Source organism: Hyla sarda, chromosome 9 (assembly GCF_029499605.1).
Source record: "Hyla sarda isolate aHylSar1 chromosome 9, aHylSar1.hap1, whole genome shotgun sequence".
NCBI classification, from domain to species: domain Eukaryota; kingdom Metazoa; phylum Chordata; class Amphibia; order Anura; family Hylidae; genus Hyla; species Hyla sarda.
Window position 1 is genome coordinate 82,124,589 of NC_079197.1, and position 23,745 is coordinate 82,148,333.

At 42.2% G+C, this 23,745-nt stretch overlaps 1 protein-coding gene across 3 annotated transcripts in view; it reads left to right on the forward strand.

The window, feature by feature from the left end:
- ABCB7 (ATP binding cassette subfamily B member 7) overlaps positions 1-23,745 on the forward strand; it is a 194,819-nt gene that overhangs the window by 108,248 nt on the left and 62,826 nt on the right. For all 3 annotated transcript variants that reach the window (XM_056538294.1, XM_056538295.1, XM_056538296.1), the window contains one exon: positions 15,144-15,276. In XM_056538294.1, coding sequence (XP_056394269.1) covers positions 15,144-15,276 — 133 coding nt within the window. The remainder of the gene's footprint in view (positions 1-15,143; positions 15,277-23,745) is intronic.

Sequence of the window (23,745 nt, forward strand, 5' to 3'; positions counted from 1 at the left end):
ATTGGCCGCTTCTTTCCAGACACACATGAAATATTAATCTGATGTTTTTACACCAGTTGTAAATGATATCACCTTGTTTGACCACTCTAGTACAAAAGAAGTGTTACAGCTTCTATTACACTTAAAGGGAAACCGACAGCCAGTTCGCCCGTTCTAAAGCCAATACAATGACGTGAGAGCCTGTACCCACAAGAGCACTCTGCTAGAATATCAGAGCACTAACATGGGCATAGGCTTCATGTCACTAGGATGTGAAGGAAGCTGCGCCTGCACTCACAGGTTCTCATGTCATTAGGCTGTAAGAGGAAAGACTGGGCAAATATTTCCACTTTAAGATGTGCCATGCTAATACTCCTACCCAAAAAGACTGATTGCTGTAATGAAATCTGAAGGTGCTTCATCAAAGTATTAGTTTAAGGGTGTGCACACTTACACAACCTGGTTAGAGTGTGTGATTTTTTTTTTTTTTTTTACTTTTTCCCTTAAATATTTTAGTTTGTTTTGCAATTGAATTGTTCACGTTATAGGTCACATTAAGGGTAGGGTCACACGTAACGGATCCGCAGCGTATTTTACGCTGCAGATCCGCCGGTGACCTGACCCATTTTGTGCCTCCAGCTGTGCAAAGACCTGCACAGTGAGGCCTCACCCCCTCCCTTTGAGAGGAATTCAGACTAGTGAGTTAAATTAAAAGTGTGATAAAAAAAAATAAAGGTGCTAGACACATAAAAATTACATGTACATGGTCAGGATTAGATACTGAGTGATATATAAAAAAAACATTTGGGGGTTGGATCTGACAAGTACGCTTTAACTTATAACTTTAACTTATAAAATGCCATTCATGTAAGGATTAACGTACATCCATTTAGTGGCTACAGATGTGCGCACTAAGGTTATTTAGTTGCTACAAAAACATAATTTATTTATTTACCACAATTTTGCACAAAAAAAGCAAACTAAAAAAGAAAGTACATAGGATACCCTGATTCATAGAGCATCTAGAAAAGGTTTTCAATGCCATCCCACAACAGGGCATATATATTGGTAAAAGTCTAAACCCCGCCCTTCTTGGGGTAATGAACATTGTTTCATATTATTGAGAGAGCTAATCTCTGTACGATACGTCCTATTCTGTGTACAGGCAGTGACAGAGCCACGTACTGAGCCCCTGAATTCTGCCCACACATTTACCCCTGTTTACTGATCCTCACAAATACTCTCCTCTATATAAGAACATGTCCCTCACATACCTCTCCAACCTTCTTCATCTAGTACAGTAATGGCGAACCTATGGCACGCGTTGCACAGGTGGGACACCGAGCCCCCTCGGTGCTCAGTGGCGGATCCGGGGGGGGGGGGGGGTCGATCCGCCACTGAGAAGCCAGCAGGGGGGGCCCCTGTCACATTCGGGACATCGGATGTCCCGTTTACCTTTCTGCGGCCCTGGCATTAACTTTAAGAACGCAAGGACCGCCGGGAGGTAGCGCACGCAGGGACGTCACTGATGTCCCGTTCATGCGCCCATAGGAACGGAGGAGTGGAGCATCGAGGAGGAGGACGCGCACTGGCCGGCATGGTAAGTTAACTGCTACACGTCAGCTTCAGTGCTCCGACCACCGCTCCTCCGGTCCCGGGACCTACTGCTACGGACTATAGGCCATAGCAGTAGGTCTTGACCCCTGACCGGAGGACTATTGGACGGAGCACTGAAGTGGAGCAGTACACAGACATCCATCCTCCAGCCATACACTGTATTTGGCTGAAGGCTGTATGTCTGTGCGGGAACTATACTGCCTACCTAATATGGGGGAACTACAAACTAATGTGGGGGAATATACTGCCAACCTAATGTGGGGGAACTATACTGCCAGCCTAATGTGGGGGAACTACAACCTAATGTGGGGGAACTATACTGCCAACCTAATGTGGGGGAACTACAACCTACTGTGGGGGAACTATACTGCCTACCTAATGTGGGGGAACTACAACCTAATGTGGGGGAACATACTGCCAACCTAATGTGGGGGAACTACAACCTACTGTGGGGGAACTATACTGCCCACCTAATGTGGGGAGCTACAACCTAATGTGGGGGAACATACTGCCTACCTTTTGTTTTTTCTAAACTTAAACCTCAGTATTCTGATTTAGGCTGCTTTCACACTATGAATTTCTCAGTTTAGGAACTTCCGTCAGAAGTTCCGTCACTACAGCTGCGAAACCCGGCCGTTACAAAACCCCTGACGGCCGTGACTAAATTGCATTGCAGCCTATGGGGTTTTGTAACTGCCCGTTTGCACCCGTATATGCCCGTAATTCATTACGTGCGTTATACAGTGACGGGACATCGTGGCGGAAAAATTACTGCATGCAGGGGTTTTGTAACAGCCGGGTTTCGCAGCTGTAGTGACGGAACTTCTGACGGAAGTTCCTAAACGGAGAAATTCATAGTGTGAAAGCAGCCTTAATTTCTGTGCTGGCACTTTGAGGGGAAAAAAAGTTGACATGCATTACGGTTTCGGCACTCTGGCTCAAAAAGGTTCGCCATCACTGATCTAGTGCCTGTCTTGCTTCGGGCCCAAACACACGGCATAATTTCCTCACTGAATTTCTTCCACTTCACCATGCAAAAAGCATAACACACAGAAGTTTACATACAATATATAAAAAGACACATGCATGTTCTGACATGCAATCAGAATAAACCTTACCCGTTTTAGGTCATTTAGGATTACCAAAATCATTTATATTTGCCAAATGCCAGAATAATGAGAGAGAATGTTTAAGGCATTTTTATTACATTCTGCAAAGTCAAAAGTTTACATACATTTCATTAGTATTTGGTAGCATTGCCCTTAAACTGCATGACTTGGGTCAATCGTTTTGGATATTCTTCCACAAGCTTCTCACAATAGTTGGTATAGCTCCTTCTGACAGAACTGGTGTAACTGGAGCCATGTTTTTAGGTTGCCTTGCTCGCACCTGCCTTTTCAGCTTTGCCCATGAATTTTTTATAGGATTAAGATCAGGGCTTTGTGATGGCCACTCCAAAGCATTGGCTTTGTTATCCTTAAGCCACTTTGTAACCAGTTTGGCAGTATGCTTCGTCCATTGTCCATTTGGAACACCCATTTCCACCCAAGCTTTAAAGGGGTACTCCCGTGGAAAACTTTTTTTTTTTAATCATTTGGTGCCAGAAAGTTAAACAGATTTATAAATCACTTCTATTAAAAAATCTTAATCCTTCCAGTACTTTTTAGGGGCTTTATACTAAAGAGAAATCCAAAAAAGAAATGCATTTCCTCTGATGTCATGACCACAGTGCTCTCTGCTGTCCATTTTAGGAACTGTCCAAAGCAGCATAAGTTTGCTATGGGCATTTTCTTCTGCTCTGGACAGTTCCTAAAATGGACAGCAGAGGTCAGATGAGAGCACTGTAGTCATCACATCAGAGGAAATGCATTTCTTTGTTGGATTTCACTTTAGTATACAGCCCCTAAAAAGTACTGGAAGGATTAAGATTTTTTAATAGAAGTGATTTACAAATCTGTTTAACTTTCTGGCACCAGTCGGGCCCGGCTAATAGCGTGCGGCAATGATCCGCACGCATTGTTAGCTCAGGGGGCTGTTCGGGATGTCTGTGGTGAAATCGCGGCATCCTGAACAGCTGTAGGACACGAGGAGGGTCTCCTACCTTGCCTCCTGGTGTCCGATCGCCGAATGACTGCTCAGTTCCTATGAGAAACCAGTGTAAAAGATCAGTGTGTGCAGTGTTATAGGTCCAGATGGGAGCTATAACATTGAAAAAAAAAAAAAAAAGTGAATAAAGATCATTTAACCCCTCCCCTAATACAAGTTTCCCATTAAAAAAAAAAACATGTGGTATCGCCGCGTGCAGAAATGTCTGAATTATAAAAAAATATATCATTAATTAAACCGCACAATCAATGGCGTACGCGCAAAAAAATTCCAAAGTCCAAAATAGTGTATTTTTGGTCACTTTTTATATCATGAAAAAATTAATAAAAAGCGATCAACAAGTTAGATCAATACAAAAATGGTACCGATAAAACTTCAGAACACGGCACAAAAAATTAGCCCTCATACTGCCCTATATGCGGAAAAATCAAAAAGTTATAGGGGTCAGAAGATGACAATTTTAAACGTATAAATTTTCCTGCATGTAGTTATTTTTTCCAGAAGTACGACAAAATCAAACCTATATAAGTAGGGGATCATTTTAATTGTATGGACTTACAGAATAAAGAATTTTTAACGAAAAATGTACGGCATAGAAAAAGAAGCCCCCAAAAGTTACAAAATGGCGTTTTTTTTTTTTTTTTTTTCCGTTTTGCCGTAGATTTTTGGGTAAAATGACTGATGTCATTACAAATTAGAATTGGTGGCGCCAAAAATAAGCCATCATATGGATTTTTAGGTGCAAAATTTAAAGAGTTATGATTTTTTAAAGGTGAGGAGGAAAAAATGAAAGTGCAAAAATGTAAAAACCCCGGGTCCTTAAGGGGATTTTGCTGGCGGAATGTCCGCAGTGTGGACGAGGCCTTAAAGGGATACTCCCGTGGAAAACATTTTTTATTATTTTTATTTATTATTTTTATTTTTTAAATCAACTGTTGGCAAAATATTAAACAGATTTGTAAATTACTTTTATTTAAAAATCTTAATCCTTCCAGTACTTAGCTGCTGTGTGCTGCAGAGGAAGTTGTATAGTTATTTTCTGTCTGACAGTGTTCTCTGCTGACACCTCTGTCCATGGCAGGAACTGTCCAGAGCAGGAACAAATCTCCATAGCAAATCTCTCCTCTGAACAGTTCCTGACATGGACAGAGAGGTGTCAGCAGAGTGTCAGACAGAAAAAACGGTACAACTTCCTCTGGATCATACAGCAGCTGATAAGTACTGAAAGTATTAAGATTTTTAAATAGAAGATTAAAATAAAATGTGTTTTCCACCGAAGTACCCCTTTAACCCCTACCCGCCCGGACGTATGCATACTTCCAAGTTGCTAGCTTGTTAGCGCAACTGGATGTATACATATGTCCTAGCAATCTCCTGCTCTGCACTGCAGGAGATCACGGTGGGACCCAGCTGTCAATCACAGCCAGGGTCCCGCCACAGCTGCCAGGGCCACAATCGCGGCAGTCCCAGCAGCATTAACCCCATAGATGCCATGACCATTCCTGATCACGGCATCTATGGTGTTGACAGGGGAAGGGTGCTCCCCTTGTTCACCAATGGTGGCAACGCTATACGATCGCAGGTCGTCATTGGTTGCTATGGAAGCAGGAGGTCAGATGATGACCTCCTGTCTCCCTGCTACGGAAGCCTGTGAGATCCAGCCACAGCCTGGATCACACAGGCTGTAGTGTGTGCAGCTCATTAGGACATGCTGTGCTGCAGTACAAATGTATTGCAGCATAGTATAACCTGTAAAAAGTGAAAAATAAAATAATAACATTTTCTTCAATAAAAGCATAAAGTGTAAAATCAATTAAATAAATGCCCCTTTCCCAATAAAAGCCCTGTATTATCACTTAAAATAAAAATAAAAAATCACATACATAATAGGTATTGCCACGTCCGTAATGACGTGTGCTATAATGTAAATGATCCCGCACAGTGAACACAGTACAAAAAATAGCGGAATAAAAAAGTTAGCATGTATCGCAAAAACTATACCAATAAAAAGTACATACACATCACTCAATGGCGTCAGATGAAAAATAAAAGTACGGCTGTCTGATAATACAAAAAAGGGAAAAAAGAGCTTTGTTTAGAAAAGGAAAAAAGAACATAAAAAGCTATATGAAATGAGTGTTGCCATAATCGTACCAATCGACAGAATAAATAACATCACTTTTACTGCACAGTGATCACCATTTTCCAGGTGAGTTTTTCACAAAAAATGCTACATGTGTCAACATAAATGCACAGCTTATATAAAGTACAATAGGTCACGAAAAAACATTCTCAGAATCGCTCCAATCAGAAAAAGCATTCTAAAGTTATTACCATTTAAAAAGACACCTTTAAAGAAAAAGCATGGTCATTAAAGGGGTACTCCGGCGCTTAGACTTCTTATCCCCTATCCAAAGGATAGGGGAAAAGACGCCTGATCATGGGGGTCCCGTTGTGATCTTGCAAGCCGCACCCCGTTAAAATCAGTCCCTGGAGCGTGTTTGCTCCGGGTCTGATTACTGTCGATCACGGGGCAGGAGCGTTGTGACTAGAGATGAGCGAACTTACAGTAAATTCGATTCGTCACGAACTTCTCGGCTCGGCAGTTCCTGCATAAATTAGTTCAGCTTTCAGGTGTTCCCGTGGGCTGGAAAAGGTGGATACAGTCCTAGGAGACTCTTTCCTAGGAATGTATCCACCTTTTCCAGCCCACCGGAGCACCTGAAGGCTGAACTAATTTACGCAGGAAAAGTCATCAACTGCCGAGCCGAGAAGTTCGTGACGAATCAAATTTACTGTAAGTTCGCTCATCTCTAGTTGTGACGTCAAGGCTCCATCCTGTGTGACGTCACGCTCCGCCCCCTCAATGCAAGCCTATGGGAGGGGGCATGACAGCTGTCTTAGATGTCTAAGCGCCGGAGTACCCCTTTAAGGTAAAAAATGGGTCTGTCCTTAAGGGGTTAAGTGTTAACAATCTGCCTCTTCCATCATTATGGTTTGGACAGCTAAAATTAACCAAATCTAAAGATTTGAAGAACTTACTAGCTGGTCTGATTGGACACATCTTAAATGATGGTTACCTTGGAGGACCTTGCAGCACTATTCCTCTCCACCTGTCCCCGATCCTGATTCCTCTCATTAGAAATGATGCCTCTTTTTTTCTGAGTAATCCATGTACCTTGATCTATGTACTTCTATGCATATTATCTGATGTATGTGCCATCGATTGAGATTGAGAGTTCTTTTGCATCAAATCACGTATTGTATTCCACGTACCCTCAAAAGTGAAGGGTGATGTTCTCTCCCCCCCCCCCCTAACTATTCATATTATTAGTGAGGAATATGGGATATTTGTATTGTTTGACACAGACTTAATATTGAATATCATTGTAACCATCAAACATGTTGTTTGCCATTGAATTACATGTTTTATTTAGCGCTTACTTCCCGGCAATCAAGCGGTTAAATTCCACTGTCACTTTTAAAAAGCAAGCGAGGGCTCTAATGATTAGTTCCCGTTGTCTATGCTGCTGGCTTGTCACTGCGGTGTGTCACAGAATATATATAGGTGATGCTCATCACCTTGCAGTAATAATAATAGCACAGACAGCATTTGCCAGTGGAGGGTCAACACCTGCTTACATTGCCACGCTTCAGTGCAATAAACGCTGGTGAACACGTGACACAGTATCAGCAGAAGTCCTATAAATGTGGAGCTGCTTGGTTTAACAGAGCACAAGAGCACCATGTAAATGATACTACTGTAGTGTAGCAGTCAGAAACCGATGCAGATGTGTGGCCATGCGCTTTTATAGGATCATCATCTTTTCAGTGTCCAAAGAAAAACACCATGGCCCTGGTTTATCAAAAATCACTCTATTTTTTCTCTCACACAGTTTTATAAATCTGGGCCCATATGTGAACACTGCCTGAGACCCCTTTCACACTACCATTGTCACCCTGCAAAAACTCCCGTCATGAACTCCCATCTGAAAGTCCCTAAATTCATGTCCAGGGGATGTTTAACCATCCTACAGCACCACTTATGTCCCGTTATGACTAACGGCCTTTATTTTTGACGGCACAAAAGACGGTGCATGCACTAATTTTTGTCCCGTCAAAAATAACGATGGAATAACGTCCGTTAGAATTTTAACATTGAAGTCTATGGGTGACGGATGTCCACAAATGACATCCATTGGTGCCCGTTATTTTAGCGTCCGTTATTAGCTGTTATTTTTACTGCGCATGCACAGAACATGGAAACAAAATAGGACCTAAAATAATGAACTATAACGGATGAAATAACGGATGGAACATGTCCATTATTTTAACTGAATGCCCGTTAAAATAACGGACATTGGTCAGCCGTTAGCATCCGTTATGTTAAGTTATTTTGTCAAATTTTTCATGACCTCTTTCAGCAGAAAAACGGCTGTTAAAATGCAGGAACATAACGGTAGTGTGAAAGAAGCCTGAGTCTAGTTGGATTACTCCATAATTTATGTGCCATGTTATATTTAATGATGATGCTAAATAGTTTGTTTTTGTTTTTTAGTAATTAATTTAGAGGAGTTATCCAGGAAAAAACATATTTTTTACATATATATATATATATATATATATATATATATATATATATATAGTAGCAATAGTAGATCAAGGGGAGCACCGTGCACAAGGATTCTAGATCCACCTGGGTGCCAAGCTTCAGGAACCGACCAATTCCCAGATAATGTACAAAACCAAGTAGAAGCGGCACACCAGAATTCCAGTGAAAGGGTCGGTTTATTCACACATCTGTGCAGAAAAGCTACGTTTCGGCTCAACAATAGAGCCTTTCTCAAGGCTTGAGAAAGGCTCTATTGTTGAGCCGAAACGTAGCTTTTCTGCACAGATGTGTGAATAAACCGACCCTTTCACTGGAATTCTGGTGTGCCGCTTCTACTTGGTTTTGTATATATATATATCAACTGGCTCCATAAAGTTTAACAGATTTGTTAATTACTTGTATTAAAAAAATCTTAATCCTTTCAGTACTTATGAGCTGCGGAAGTTGAGTTGTTCTTTTTTGTCTAAGTGCTCTCTGATGACACCTGTCTCGGGAACTGTCCAGTGTAGAAGCAAATCCCCATAGCAAGCCTAATCTACTCTGTGCAGTTCCCGAGACAAGCAGAGATGTCAGCAGAGAGCACTGTTGTCAGACAGAAAAGAACAACTCAACTTCAGCAGCTGATAATTATTGGAAGGATTAAGATTTTTTTTAAAAGGAGTAATTTACAAGTCTGTTTAACTTTCTGGAGCCAGTTGATATAAAAAAAATAATAATAAAAAAAAGTTTTTTTTTTCCTGGAATACCCCTTTAATGTTTAATGTTTATTGTAATTTAAGTGTGTTAGCTTTAAATGAGAATTTAAGTTGCAGTTATCAGAAGGATTGCAGAACTATTGCTGACGCTTTGAGAATATAATGCAGGGCTCCTTATCTATCTTTCGGTCACCAGAGGGAGTTGTACAATAGGTGCCGCCATGCCTGAGCCTGGCGGCAGCCCCTGCGTGTCTATGTCCGCTCAGGAGAGGTGACTCCCTCCCACCATGGAGCTCCAGTTTACATGAAAAATTGTGAATATGCGTTACCTATTATCTAATGCTGTGTTTCTCAACCAGTGCACCTCCAGCTGTTGTAAAACTACAACTCCCAGAATGCCCGGACAGCCGTTGGCTGTCCGGGCATTCTGGGAGTTGTAGTTTTGCAACAGCTGGAGACGCACTGGTTGGAAAACACTGACATAATGTATTACTTTTGTGGTACATTACAACATAATTTTGGTACTAGATCCTATTTGTCTCCATAGATAAAAAGATAAAATATCATGTAATGCCATAGACTGTCCATATCAGGCTTGCCAGCCCAGTTCTGTGCCGAAAATCCCTCCCAAACAGTCTAAATTCAGACGTATGGAGCAAATTGTACAGCACAGAAATTGACACAAGAGATTATAACCTTGCAGAAGGCTTTCCCCGCATTCAGTCTCCAGTTGTCTGGCTGTCACAAAGGTAACATAAAATATGCTTGGCTATTAAAAAGGACAATGAAAGGGTATTTTCTTCTTCCCGAGCCATGTTTTCCTGTAAATGTGTCACACACAGATCAAGAGAACAGGATGATTGGCATTCAGTAAGGGACCAAGTTATTAAACCTGTAGTTGAGTGAATAGAGGGCATGCATGTTGGTCATGGCACTGTATCACTGTATATTGTAAAATGCTTTTTTTTTATTTTTTTTATTTTTTTTTTTTTAATGTTCCATAAAAATTTCCCAGAAATAGAGGATCACTGGCTGAGATCTTGTCCTCATAGGTCAGCAAATGAAAGGTTTTTTTTTTTCCGTGAATACAAATTACCACCTATCCTCAGGATAAGGTGTATGTGATCACAGGGGAGTCTGACTGCTTGAACCCCCTGGATCTCCAGAACTGGGAACAGTCTCCCCTGCGAGTGGACCCGAATGCTGTTCATTAAAGAAGACTGCTCCACATTCACATGCCCCACTGCGATCAGATGGTTATCCACTATCCTTTAAGACGGGATTTGTGGAACCGGCACAGAGCAAAACTGTAATGAAAAGGTTTGCACCTTTTTCTGTGTTTTGGTAAAATAACTGACCAAAATAAGGCCCAAATACTTTGTGTAAATTCAGCCTAAAAAGGTATTCTCCTTTGGAAAACTTTTTATTTTTTAAATGAACTGGTAGCAGAAAGTTAAACAGATTTGTAAATAGCTTCTATTAAAAAATCTTTATCCTTCCAGTACTTATTAGCAGCTGTATGCTACAGAGGAAATTCTTAATTTCTTTTTTGTCTTGTCCACATTGCTCTCTGCTGACACCTCTGTCCGTGTCAGGAACGGTCCAGAGTAGCATAGGTTTTCTTTAGGGATTTTCTCCTGCTCTGGACAGTTCATGATATGGTGATACGGGCATCAGGTGTCAGCAGAGAGCACTGTGAACAAGACAAAAAAGAAATTCAAAGAGCAAAGAATTTCCTTTGTAGCATACAGCTTCTAAAATGTACTGGAAGGATAAAGATTTTTTTAATAGAAGTAATTTAAGATCTCTTTAACTTTCTGGCACCAGTTGATTTAAAAAAATAAAAATAAATAAAGGTTTTCCACAGGAGTACCCCTTTAATGCTTTAAATGCACTGAGGTACAATACCATCAGACTACTACCTGGTGGGAATCCGGCCTACATTCTAGGCTACTTAGAGAACTGCATGTTCCTTTATATTATGATGCAATTTCACTTTTGCTTAGAATTGAAAGGCTGCATCTCTGCTTGTGGGCAAGGAACTGAACAGGCTCAAGGTCTGGAGTTGGGGATAGATTAACTCCTGAATTGCATAGAAAGCCCTAATTATGGTGAAATTGGCGCCATACGGTGTAGACTCCCACTGCTATTCCTCACTGTATTGCATGTCCGTTCTGCACGTGTAAGTACCCTCAGCATATATTTCATAGCCCTTGAGGATGCGCAGCTAATCTAGCGTTATCTGGGTAGCACTGACATCCCTCACATTTCTAGCATTATCAATCTGTCCTATATAAATCCCTTATCAGCATCAATTGAATTGCATGTGAGCATTTTTTATTGTTTTGCCTTGAGCGTGAGTTTGTATAGCATTACTCCTCCGTCCACAAAGCATTTCATTTAAGCGGTAAAGCGCACGGTTTTGCTCGCACATATCTGCCTCTTTCAGCCTAATCCGCTGCTCGCGATATTAATGAATTTCAAATCAAGGCAAATTTTGCTGATGAGAATAAATCCTCACTTGATTATGAATGAAATGGAATAGTACTTGGCCTTATATATATTCATGTTTTACCCTCAGGGAATCCACAATGCTGAAATCCTGGATGTCGGCTTTAGATCTTATTAAAATGTGTGCAGGATACTTAGGAATGTTCCTGTTGAAAGACTTATCTACAGAATGTATGAAAGGGCAATTGATATCGCTTGCTGCTATTTATTTTAATAAACTTATATGATGCATTATTATATATAGGTGACAGGAATGAGGTGTGGAGTGCAGCTGTCACTGCTGGATATTGACGTTTATTGTCAGAGATGCAGCGTGTCTTCATCCTGCAGTCTGTTCCTTTTTCTAGCACAATAGATTTTTTTCCTTTCACATTTTAGTGTGTGTTTGGAGACCCAATGATAGGACATTTGAACTGAATGTAATACAGTTGGGGTGCACAAAGATGAGAAGGTACACATACCTTAGAGTTGTTTAATGTCCCTGTCTTTTCAGAATCTTGCAATACTGCGAAGTTGACAATTTTATTTCTGACATACCCCATGGGTCTGATGAACCACATGCTGGCCATACATGTTAAATGAATGTGTTCTGAACCTGACAGCAAACCATCTGTTGTGTATGGGGGAAGCTAAGTTTAAACTCTGGCGACATAATTCACTGCCGGAGGTTTCTCCCACCACCCTACCTGTGTTCCCCTATTCAGAATACAATGTACACTTGGCCAAGTGTGCACATGTTTAAGGAGGTCAGGAGATATCACTGTTGGCTAACATTCAACAAACGGCTATTGGATGTGATCTATATGGCCGGCCTTAGATATCTTTATCACCCTATTTAGGCCTATATTCAGTTAAACTATGGGGTGCCCTCGTGCTCTCTTTACACACTCATCTAGAAGCAAAAAGGCTCTGGAGAATCATTCACACCATCAACACCCAGCAGAATCTACACTAATAACACTGTTGTGCTCTTTCTCTGTTATCCATCCAATAGATTAAAAATAGTGCAGTACCTTGTCAATAGAGTGTAAAACAGTCATGCACTGTGTGGAAAGAATCAGAATGTGATACATATGGCATCCTGCAGACCAATCTCGTCTGCCTAAACATAAGCATGGTATATCTGCACCTACTCCACTATGATAAGGCTCATTGTACAGGGAGGGCCATTTATATGGATACACCTTAATAAAATGGGAATGGTTGGCAATATTAACTTCCTGTTTGTGGCACATTAGTATATGTGAGGGGGGAAACTTTTCAAGATGGGTGGTGACCATGGTGGCCATTTTGAAGTTGGCCATTTTGAATCCAACTTTTGTTTTTTCAATAGGAAGAGGGTCATGTGACACATCAAACTTATAGGGAATTTCACATGAAAAACAATGATGTGCTTGGTTTTAACGTAACATTATTTTTTCATGAGTTATTTACAAGTTTCTGACCACTTATAAAATGTGTTGCCCATTGTGTTGGATTGTCAATGCAACCCTCTTCTCCCACTTTTCACACACTGATAGCAACACCGCAGGAAAAATGCTAGCACGGGCTTCCAGTATCCGTAGTTTCAGGTGCTGCACATCTCGTATCTTTACAGCATAGACAATTGCCTTCAGATGACCCCAAAGATAAAAGTCTAAGGGGGTCAGATCGGGAGAACTTGGGGGCCATTCAACTGGCCCACGACGACTAATCCACTTTCCAGGAAACTGTTCATCTAGGAATGCTCGGACCTGACACCCATAATGTGGTGGTGCACCATCTTGCTGGGAAAACTTAGGGAACATGCCAGCTTCAGCGCATAAAGAGGGAAACGCATCATCGTGTAGCAATTTCACATATCCAGTGGCCTTGAGGTTTCCATTGATGAAGAATGGCCCCACTATCTTTGTACCCCATATACCACACCATTTCATCAATTTTTGTGTTCCAACAGTCTTGGAGGGATCTATCCAATGTGGGTTAGTGTAAGACCAATAGCGGTGGTTTTGTTTGTTAACTTCACCATTCACATAAAAGTTTGCCTCATCACTGAACAAAATCTTCTGCGTAAACTGAGGGTCCTGTTCCAATTTTTGTTTTGCCCATTCTGCAAATTCAGTGCGCCGATCTGGGTCATGCTCGTTGAGATGCTGCAGTAGCTGGAGTTTGTAATGGTGCCATTTGTGAGTAGCTAATATCTGCCGAAGGGATGTTCGACTAATGCCACTCTCCAGTGACATGCGGTGAGTGCTACGCTGTGGGCTCTTGCTGAATGAAGCTAGGACAGCCACTGATGTTTCTTCATTAGTGACAGATTTCATGCGTCCACATTTTGACAAATCCAACACTGAACCAGTTTCACGAAACTTAGCAAGCAGTTTGCTGACTGTAGCATTGGAGATGGGTGGCCTCGTAGGGTGTCTTGCATTGAAATCTGCTGCTATGACCCGGTTACTGCGTTCACCAGACATCAACACAATTTCTATCCACTCCTCACGTGTTAACCTCGACGGCATGTCAATGGCTGTAAACAAAAAGAAACTTGTAAATAACTAATGAAAGATTAAAGTTACATTAAAACCAAGCACACCAGTGTTTTTCTTGTGACCTTCCCAATAAATTTGATGTCACATGTCCCTCTTCCTATTGAAAAAACAAAAGTTGGATTCAAAATGGCCAACTTTAAAATGGCCGCCATGGTCACCACCTATCTTGAAAAGTTTCCCCCCTCACATATACTAATGTACCACAAACAGAAAGTTAATATCACCATCCATTCCCATTTTATTAAAGTGTATCCATATAAATGGCCAGCCCTGTACTATCTAAACTAATATTGTGGCACAAAGATTAAATGGACAGTTGTTATCAATAAAAAATCTAATTTATAAAATACCAATCAATACCAGGTGTGCAAACCATCTCTAGTCAGAGCTCGGGACATCTTAGTGGTGAACGCCATTTAGTATTCAAATTTTATCATCTTTACTATCTACATCATATTCTGGCTTCTTGGCATCTTGGAACATTCCTTTTTGTACAGAATTCTATTCAACTATTATTCGGTCGGATTTTATTTGCAAGATTTTTTATATATGTTGTATACTTTTGAGTGGGTTTATATTATATTGCAGTACTATATATAATATGTGTGTGTGTGTGTGTGTGTGTGTGTATGTATATATATATATATATTTTTTTTTTTTATATTAGTTATAGTGCACCCATAAGGGCCCTGTGGAGTTCAGACATACGGTATATATGTGTATGCATATATTAACTGGTATTTTAATACATTTAGATTTTTTATTGATTACGACTGTCCATTTAATCTTTGAGCCACGATATTAGTTTGGATTTTCTATTCTATTTTTCCCTTTGGGTATTGGTGGACTATTGTTGTGTTTGGATGTTGGTTGGGGAAAAGAAGTGAGCCATATCTGTTTCTATCTATCTTCATCATACAATTTGGTCATTCGGTTACATGACTGGTGGAGGTGCAGCTAGTTATGATATAGAGACCTAGGAATGTGTTCAGCTTAAAAAGAACAGCTTTGACGTTTTTCACAACTTTTTATTCTGTGCATTCTACCTGTGTTTCCATAACTGTTCAGGCCACTAATGCTATTTTTTATCTACAGAGTGTGAATATTTTGGTGCCATTCATGTTTAAATATGCCGTGGACAATCTGAATGAAATATCTGGGAATGTGCTGAACCTGGCAGACGCATCAAGTACTGTGACTACAATGGCGACAGCTTTATTGATTGGCTGTAAGTACAACTAAGATCTAGTTCTCAAGGTTTGGGGCTTTGTAAGCTGCTTAGACAACACACAGTTGTGATTGAATTCTTCACAATTTCCTCAGCTTTGCTTGTTTTCAACAGATTGAAGCAAAGTTCCGGTATGTTGTAACATTACAAGATGTGAGATAATATTACACAATATACAGTTAACATGAAATCTAAATAGTCTTCTTAAGGATCTATTCCACACGTACAGTATTCTGTGCAGATTTGATACGCAGATTTGATGCGCAGGATTTTCTGCTGCAGATTTCATTGTAAACTGAACACAGCATCAAATCTGCGCAGACTACTGTGCGTACGAATACACCCTTAAATGGGCACTGTCACCAACTTTATTTTTTGATATGTTGTAGTACTTATGTACTACAACATATCTCTAATATACTTTTATTATTATTTTTTTCATTAAAAAGGTTTAATTTACATTTAAAAACCGGCCACTGAAAAAGGACTGATTTTGGAATGGCAATCAGTCCTTTTTCAGTTAGGCTGCACTTGCTCCCTGCCTGTCAATCAGACAGGCGGGAGCGAGCGCATTGGCTCCCCGGCCACTGGCTTGGAGGCCACTCCTCCCGCACATCGCCGCCGCCTCGTTTCCGCCGCTGTCCCTGCACGCCCGCTGCCGGACTCTGCAGTAACTGCAAGTGTAATGAGGGAACGGGGTATGCGGAGCGGGGGGGGGGGAGGAGGGAACGGGCTAGTGCCGTAGCAGGGGGGGGGGGGGGGGTGAACGGGCTAGCGCCATAGCGCCGCTTGTAACTAACTAATACCATAGTTTATCTACACAGGGTGCCTCCAGCTGTTTCAATACTACAACTCCCAGCATGCCCTGACAGCCAATAGATGTCAGGGCAAGCTGGGAGTTGTAGTGGTGAAACAGCTGGAGGCACCCTGTGTAGATGAACTAAGGGTGGAAGTCCCCCCCAGCAGGCATCAGTGACGTGGTGCCTGCTGGGGAAGTCTGCCTGGTAGTGAGCACACTGCCAGGCAGACAAAAGGCATTTTTAATATAGTAAAAATTAAAAGCAAGGAGGGGGTTAGGGATAGATTGACAATAGGCAGGGACAGAAAAAAAAAATAGGATGGTGGGAGCTACCCTTTAATGTTTCTTGGCTATAGAGGATTAGCATAGTGGACACATTTTTCTATTTTTACATTTCCCATAGACTTTATTGAAGAGTCTCTGCTCACACATGGCGCTTTCTGATGAAAATAGAATATTGGACACTGTTCAGACATTAATGGCACATTAAATAAATATTCCATAAATGTATATTGTATATTAGGGCTGCATGATATATCGCAATCGAATGGCAATTATTGCTGATTGTGAAATGTCGATATAGCTCTTCGCAAAATTTAGTGATTATCTAAACACTACTGTGAGGAGAAACAGTGGGCCGCACACTGAAGGCACCGAGCCGGGCCACGCTGCGTGGGAGCCGACAATTTAGTGAAACAATTGAGCAGAGCCTGACTCTGGCAGTAAGCTCCCGTGCAGCGCAGCCCGGCTCGGGCCCTTCAGTGTGCGGCCAACTGTCTTTTCTCCCAGCAGTGCCTAGCGCTAGGAGGAGGTGCCTTAACCCCACCATGGCCGGGCCCCGTTAATAAACGACGCAGCAGCTCTAAGAAGCAAGCTCAGGAGCTGAGCATGCTTCATACCGGCTAATGCTGGACATCAATGATCCGGGTGATGTCCAGCATTAACCCTTTAGACACCTCGATCAACATAGATTGCGGCGTCTAAAACCCCGAAAACAAGTGCCGGTAGCTCAGTGGAGCTGATCAGGACACCCGCAGCAAAACCCGCAGGGTCCCAATCAGCTGAGAGGACGAGTCGACTACCTGCCTTCTAGCCAGAGGAAGGCAGTCCGCTCGTCCTCTCAGCTGATAACCTGCCTGCGATCGGTGCTCCAATAATGCAGGCAGCTTAGCAGCTTGTAGTAATGGAGCACTGATAACATTGATCAGTGTTTGGCTGTAGGCTCCTATGGCACAGCATTGATCAGTGTCTAGAAGCAGGAGATTACATCTGTGTCTCCAGCTGTTGGAAAACAACAACTCCCAGCATGCCTAGACAGCTTTTGGCTGTCTGGGCATGCTAGGAGTTGTAGTTTTGCAACAATTGGAGACACACTGTGTAAAAACACTGCCCCATGGGGACTAAAAAAAATTGTGAAAATAATTAAAAAATGAAAAGTCAATAAATGTTACCTCCCCCTAAATAAGTTTAAATCCTCCTTTAACAAATAAAATAAACAAAAATAAACCTAAACATATGTAGTATCGCCACGTGCATACACTCTGTTCCAAATTATTATGCAAATGATATTTTTCTCCTTTACCTAAATGATTGATGTAAATAACAGTCAGCATAATTCTCATGTTATCAACTATTAAGAGTACAATTCAAATTTTATTGAACAAACCTCCTAATGATGATTTTTTTTTAAACATAATACACCTACAATGCACTGTTTCAAATTATTACGCACAGTAAGTTTCAAAACACTTTATAGGTTGTAAAGAACTGAAATAGTTATTGGTTGTGTTTGCAGGATATTTACTGAAATCAAAAGCTATTTCAATCAAACCTTTAACAACATTTTAAACATTTTAACAGGTCATGTTACATTTTAACATAGGACCCATAATTTGATAGCAGCTTCACAAGTCTTGCATCCATTGAACTTGTGAGTTTTTGGACAGTTTCTGCTTGGATTTGTTTGCAAGATGTCAGAATAGTCTCCCAGAGCTGCTGTTTGGATGTCAACTGCCTCCCACCCTCATAGATCTGTTGCTTGAGGATGCTCCAAAGGTTCAATAGGATTGAGGTCAGGGGAGGATGGAGGCCACACCATGACTTTCTCTCCTTTTAACCCCATAGCAGCCATTGATGCAGAGGTATTCTTAGCAACATCAGATGGTGCATTGTGGTGCATGAAGATGATTTTATTACAGAAAGCATAGTTCTTCCTTCTGTACCAGGGAAGAAAGTGGTCTGTCAGAAACTCCACACACTTTGCAGAGGTCAACTTTACACCTTTGGGGTCCTTAAAGGAGTAGTCCAGTGGTGAACAACTTATCCCCTATCCTAAGGATAGGGGATAAGTTGCAGATCGCGGGGGGTCCGACCGCTGGGGCCCCCCGCAATCACCTGTACGGGGCCCCGACAGACCGTGGGAAGGGGGCGTGTTGACCAACGCACGAAGCGGCGGCCGACATGCCCCCTCAATACAACTCTATGGCAGAGCCAGAGCGCTGCCTTCGGCAATCTCCGGCTCTGCCATAGCGATGTATTGAGGGGGCATGTCGGCCGCTGCTTTGTGCGGTGGTCGACACCCGCTATCTGGCCGGAGAGCCTAGCCCCCGTACAGAGAGATCGCAGGGGGCCCCAGCGGTCGGACCCCCCGCGATCTCAGACTTATCCCCTATCCTTAGGATAGGGGATACGTTTTTCACCACTGGACTACCCCTTTAAAGGGGCCGACCAGGTCTGTTCCCATAATTCCAGCCCAAAACTTGACTCCACTTGACTGCCTTGCTGACATCGCAGCCTTGTTGGAACCAGGTGGCCGTCCACCAACCATCCACTACTCCATCCATCTGGACCATCTTGGGTTGCACAACACTCATCAGTGAGCAGGACTGTTTGAAATTTAGTCTTCATGTATTTTTTTAGCAGCTGCTCTCTTGATCCGTTGCATGGATCTGGCAGAAATCTTCCTTAATGTGCCTTTATCTGCACGAACCCGTCTATGCTCTGACTCAGCCAAAAATCTCTTAATAGTGCGATGATCACGTTTAAGTTTTTGTGAAATATCTAATGTTTTCATACCTTGTCCAAGGCATTGAACTATTTCACTCTTTTCGGCAGAAGAGAGATCCTTTTTCTTCCCCTTATTGCTGTAAAATGGTGCTCTGCTTAATAATGTGGAACACCCACCTTTAGTAGTTTTTCCTTAAATTGGTCTCACCTAGGGTTTTTCCGTTTTTGCATTTTCATTTTTTCCTCATCACCTTCTAAAAATCATAATGCTTTAAATTTTGCACATAAAATTCCATATAATGGCTTATTTTTTGCGCCACCAATTCCACTTTGCAGTGACATTAGTCATTTTACCCAAAAAAATCCACGGCAAAACAGAAAAAAAATTAATTGTGCGACAAAATTGAAGAAAAAATGCCATTATGTAACTTTTGGGGGCTTCCGTTTCTACACAGTGCATTTTTCGGTATAAATTAGACCTTCTCTTTATTCTGTAGGTCCATATGGTTAAAATGATACCCTACTTATATAGGTTTGATTTTGTCGTACTTCTGAAAAAAATCATAACTACATACAGGAAAATATATTCGTAAAAAATTCTCATCTTCTGGCCCCATAACTTTTTTATTTTTCTGCGTACGGGCCGGTATGAGGGCTCATTTTTTGCACCATAATCTGGTTTTTATCAGTACCATTTTTGTATTGATTGGACTTTTTGATCGCTTTTTATTCATTTTTTCATGATCTAAAAAGTGACCAGAAATACGCTATTTTGTACCTTGGAATTTTCTTGCACGTACGCCATTGACCGTGCAGTTTAATTAACGATATATTTTTATAATTCGGACATTTCCTCTCGCGGCGATACCACATATGTTTATTTTTATTTGCAGTCTTTTTTTTTTTTTTTATGGGAAAAGGGGGGGATTCAAACTTTTATTAGGGAAGGGGTTAAATGACCTTTATTAACTTTTTTTTTTTTTACTTTTTTTTGCAGTGTTATAGCTCCCATAGAGGGCTATAACACTGCAAACACTGATCCCTGCAAAGCCATAGCTTTACATGGATCAGTGTTATAGGTGGTCGATTGCTCAAGCCTGTATCTCAGGCTTGGAGCAATCAAACGCCGATCTGATGCGACGGATCAATGTAAGGGGACCTCCGCTCGCCTGCTAGCTGATCGGGATATCGCGATTTTATTTCGATAGTCCGGATCAGCCCGACTGGGCTGCCGGGAAGCTTTCACTTTCATTTTAGACGCGGCGATCAACTTTGATCGTCACGTCTTTAAGGGTTAATAGCACGCGGCACAACGATCGGTGCCGATCGGTGCCGCACGCTATTAACCCAGGGTCCCGGCTATCATTAGCCGCCAGGACTGACCCGGTATGATGCAGAGTCACGGCGTGACCCCGTTTGAAACACCGGGACCGGGCGTAGGGTGTACAGGTATTGTATAATAATTTGGAACAGAGTGTAAATGTCTAAACTATTAACATATACCGTTAATGAAACTGCACGTTCAATGGCATAAACATAAAAAAAAAAACATATATATATATATATATATATATATATATATATGTGTGTATAAAATATATGGAAAATCAATGTGCATAGAAGAAAAGCTCAAAAGCAAAATACCCGCTTTCACCATTGAATAAGCGGCAACCGGCTCCAATAGTATTCATCCGGATGAAGCGCATATAGCGCGAAATAACCGGATATCGCCTCACTCCTGAGCGCCCGCTACAGCATGGTCCCCATTCCGCCGGTTGCCGCTTATTCAATGGTGAGTGCGGGTATTTTGCTTTAGAGCTTTTCTTCTATGCACATTGATTTTCCCTATGTTTTGGACTTTCCCAGCACCATCATATCTGACGGCTTAATCAGACCCGCCTCCATTTGAGCTTTTCGACTGGATCTTAACCCTGTCATTACTGAATAATCGCAAGTAGTGCTATCCCTTCTTTTTCACTGATATATATATGTATGTATGTATGTGTGTGTATGTAGGTACAGTGGTCCCTCAACATACAATGGTAATCCGTTCCAAACGAACAATCATTTGTTGAAACCGTCGTATGTTGAGGGATCTGTGCAATGTAAAGTATAGGACGTAACACTCACCTGTCCCCGCCGCTTCGGACCCATCACCGCTGCCCTGGATGTCGCCCTCCATCGCTGTCGCCGCGTCCCCAGGGTGTCCTTGCCGCTCTGGATGTCTCTGCCTCCCGAGGGTCCTCGCTCTCCGTCGCCGCATTCACGTCACTACGCACGCCGCTCCTATTGGATGACGGGACGGCGTGCGTGGCGACGTGATGACGACGGAGGAGAGCGTCGGCGATGCAGGGGATCCTGAAGAGGACGGTCCAGATTCCCGAGGACAGGTAGGAGACCATCACCGGAGCACATGGGGCACTGTAAATGGCTATCCGGCAGCAGCTGAAGCAGATAGCCGTTAATGTGATGGCCCCGACATACAAAAGCATCGTATGTTGATGCTGCCTTCAACATGCGATGGCCTCTGAGAGGCCATCGCATGTTGAAATTATCATATGTCGGGGCCATCGTAAGTCGGGGGGTCACTGTATGTATTGGAATTCCAGAATTGATGATTTTTGGTAACTTCATATAGCAGGAAAAAAAATTATAAAAAATTCCTCCCATCAAAACAGAAATGATGCCTATAGAAAATCGAGATGACAGCTCTAAAGATAAGCCCTGTATATGAAAAAAATACGTTTTAGGGGTCAGAAGGAGACATTTTAAAGGAGTACCCCAGTGCAGTAAAATGTACTCCCATCCAAAGGATAGGGGATAGGTTTTAAATTGTGGGGAGCCCGACCGCTGGGACCCTCTGCAGTCTCATGGATGGCACCCAAGCAGTCCCCATGAAGGGGGTGTGCCTGCCCCCACACGAAGTGGTGGCCGACACCCCCCTCCATGTATCTCATAGAGCTACATGGAGGGGGGGTGTCGGCCACCACTTCATGCGGGGGTCTACACACCCCCTTCCTAGGGACTGCCGGGGCGCCGTGCAGGTGATTGTGGAGGGTCCCAGCTGTCTTAAACTTATCCCCTTTACTTTGCATTGGGGATAAGTTTTACTGCACTGGAGTACTCCAATCCCACCATTTTATGTTGGCTATATGAAATGAGGAGATTGGACATGAAATACGGGAGATTTCACCAATATATGTTTATTATATCGCATATCGAAATCGCAATATTTATCTCCATTTTCGCAATCGCACATTTTCCCCCAAATCGTGCAGCCCTATTGTATATGCCATTTAACTTTATTGCAATAAATGTTAGTGCATTATGATTTAGCATTACAAGTGAAGCAGTTTTGAAATTTACCTTAAATTGGTACTCTGCCCCTAAAAATCTTATCGTAGGGGGTTTGGCTGCTGGGACCCACACAATCTCCAGGCTGGCACCACGGACGTAATGAACACTGAAGCTTGGGGCTTCTGGGTTTGTCACATCACGCGTGGGGCGTGACAGCGGTGGTCATCTGTCACAGCGGAGTTCACTCCATGCATCTGATTTTGGGGTGCTGCGCTGGAGATCACGGGGTCCCTGCGGACGGACGCCCTGCGATCAGACATTTTAACCCCTATCCTTTTGGATAGGGGATAATATGTATGGGGCGGTGTACCCCTTTAAGTAACAAAAATGCTCAGGCTATTTACTCTACATCATTATATCAGAGCCCCCTGGTGTTGATTCTGTGTAGTGATATTAATTTCTGCCTCACACAAATGCTCAATACCACTCTCTAACTTTGCCACCAGCTTGATCTTTCTTTAGAAGTGCTTGATATTCTTGGCAGAGAATTGAAAATGTCTTTTTCTCTACTTGTCAAAGAGAAATTTGTGCATTTCTGACAAGCAGGGGAGAAGGGGTTTATTGAGAGATCACAGCATGGAATGTGGATGGGGTTTTATAAAGTATTGTTGATTCCTCCATCTATATACACCAGCAAAGATAATCCAAGGCACACCACTTGGTGAGAAGGGATTGACCAAGTGGTTTGTCGTGGCTTATCTTTGCTGGTGTAATGTGGATGGGGCTCACTTCATAAGAAACAAAAACAAGAGTCAACAGTTCAGATGAAGCGCTAACCTTATCCTACGTCTCTTGCTTTTATACAGCTTGGAGCTGTTTTGCCTCTTACCCCAGTGTTGGGAATTCGTTTCTCCTATAAAGGAGATACAGACAGTGATAGCGAATAAGCTGCCTTTCCTTCTTTTATACCATTTTTCTCGGCTTAATCTTTTACTTCTGGTGTATAACTTAAGATGAGGAGAAGTACACAAAAACAAGGTTGCACTTTCAAAAATTAACAAAAGAATGCTTTCCTTATATTTCACAGTATGACCATAAAATACAGACAAGATCTTTAGAAACATTTTAAAGGAGCACATGAATCAGCAATGGCCCTGAGTAAATTTAAAGGATGGCCACAAAGTACAGTACATTACAGTGATCCCCCCAACATACGATGGCCCTGACATACGATCGTTTCAACATACGATGCTTCTGTGTGTCGATGCCACAACTGCTATCCCGCGGCGCTGACTGCTTCAGATCCTGCCAGATAGCCCTTTAATGTGCCCCGCTCAATGATACTTACATGTCCCCCTCCCCCCACT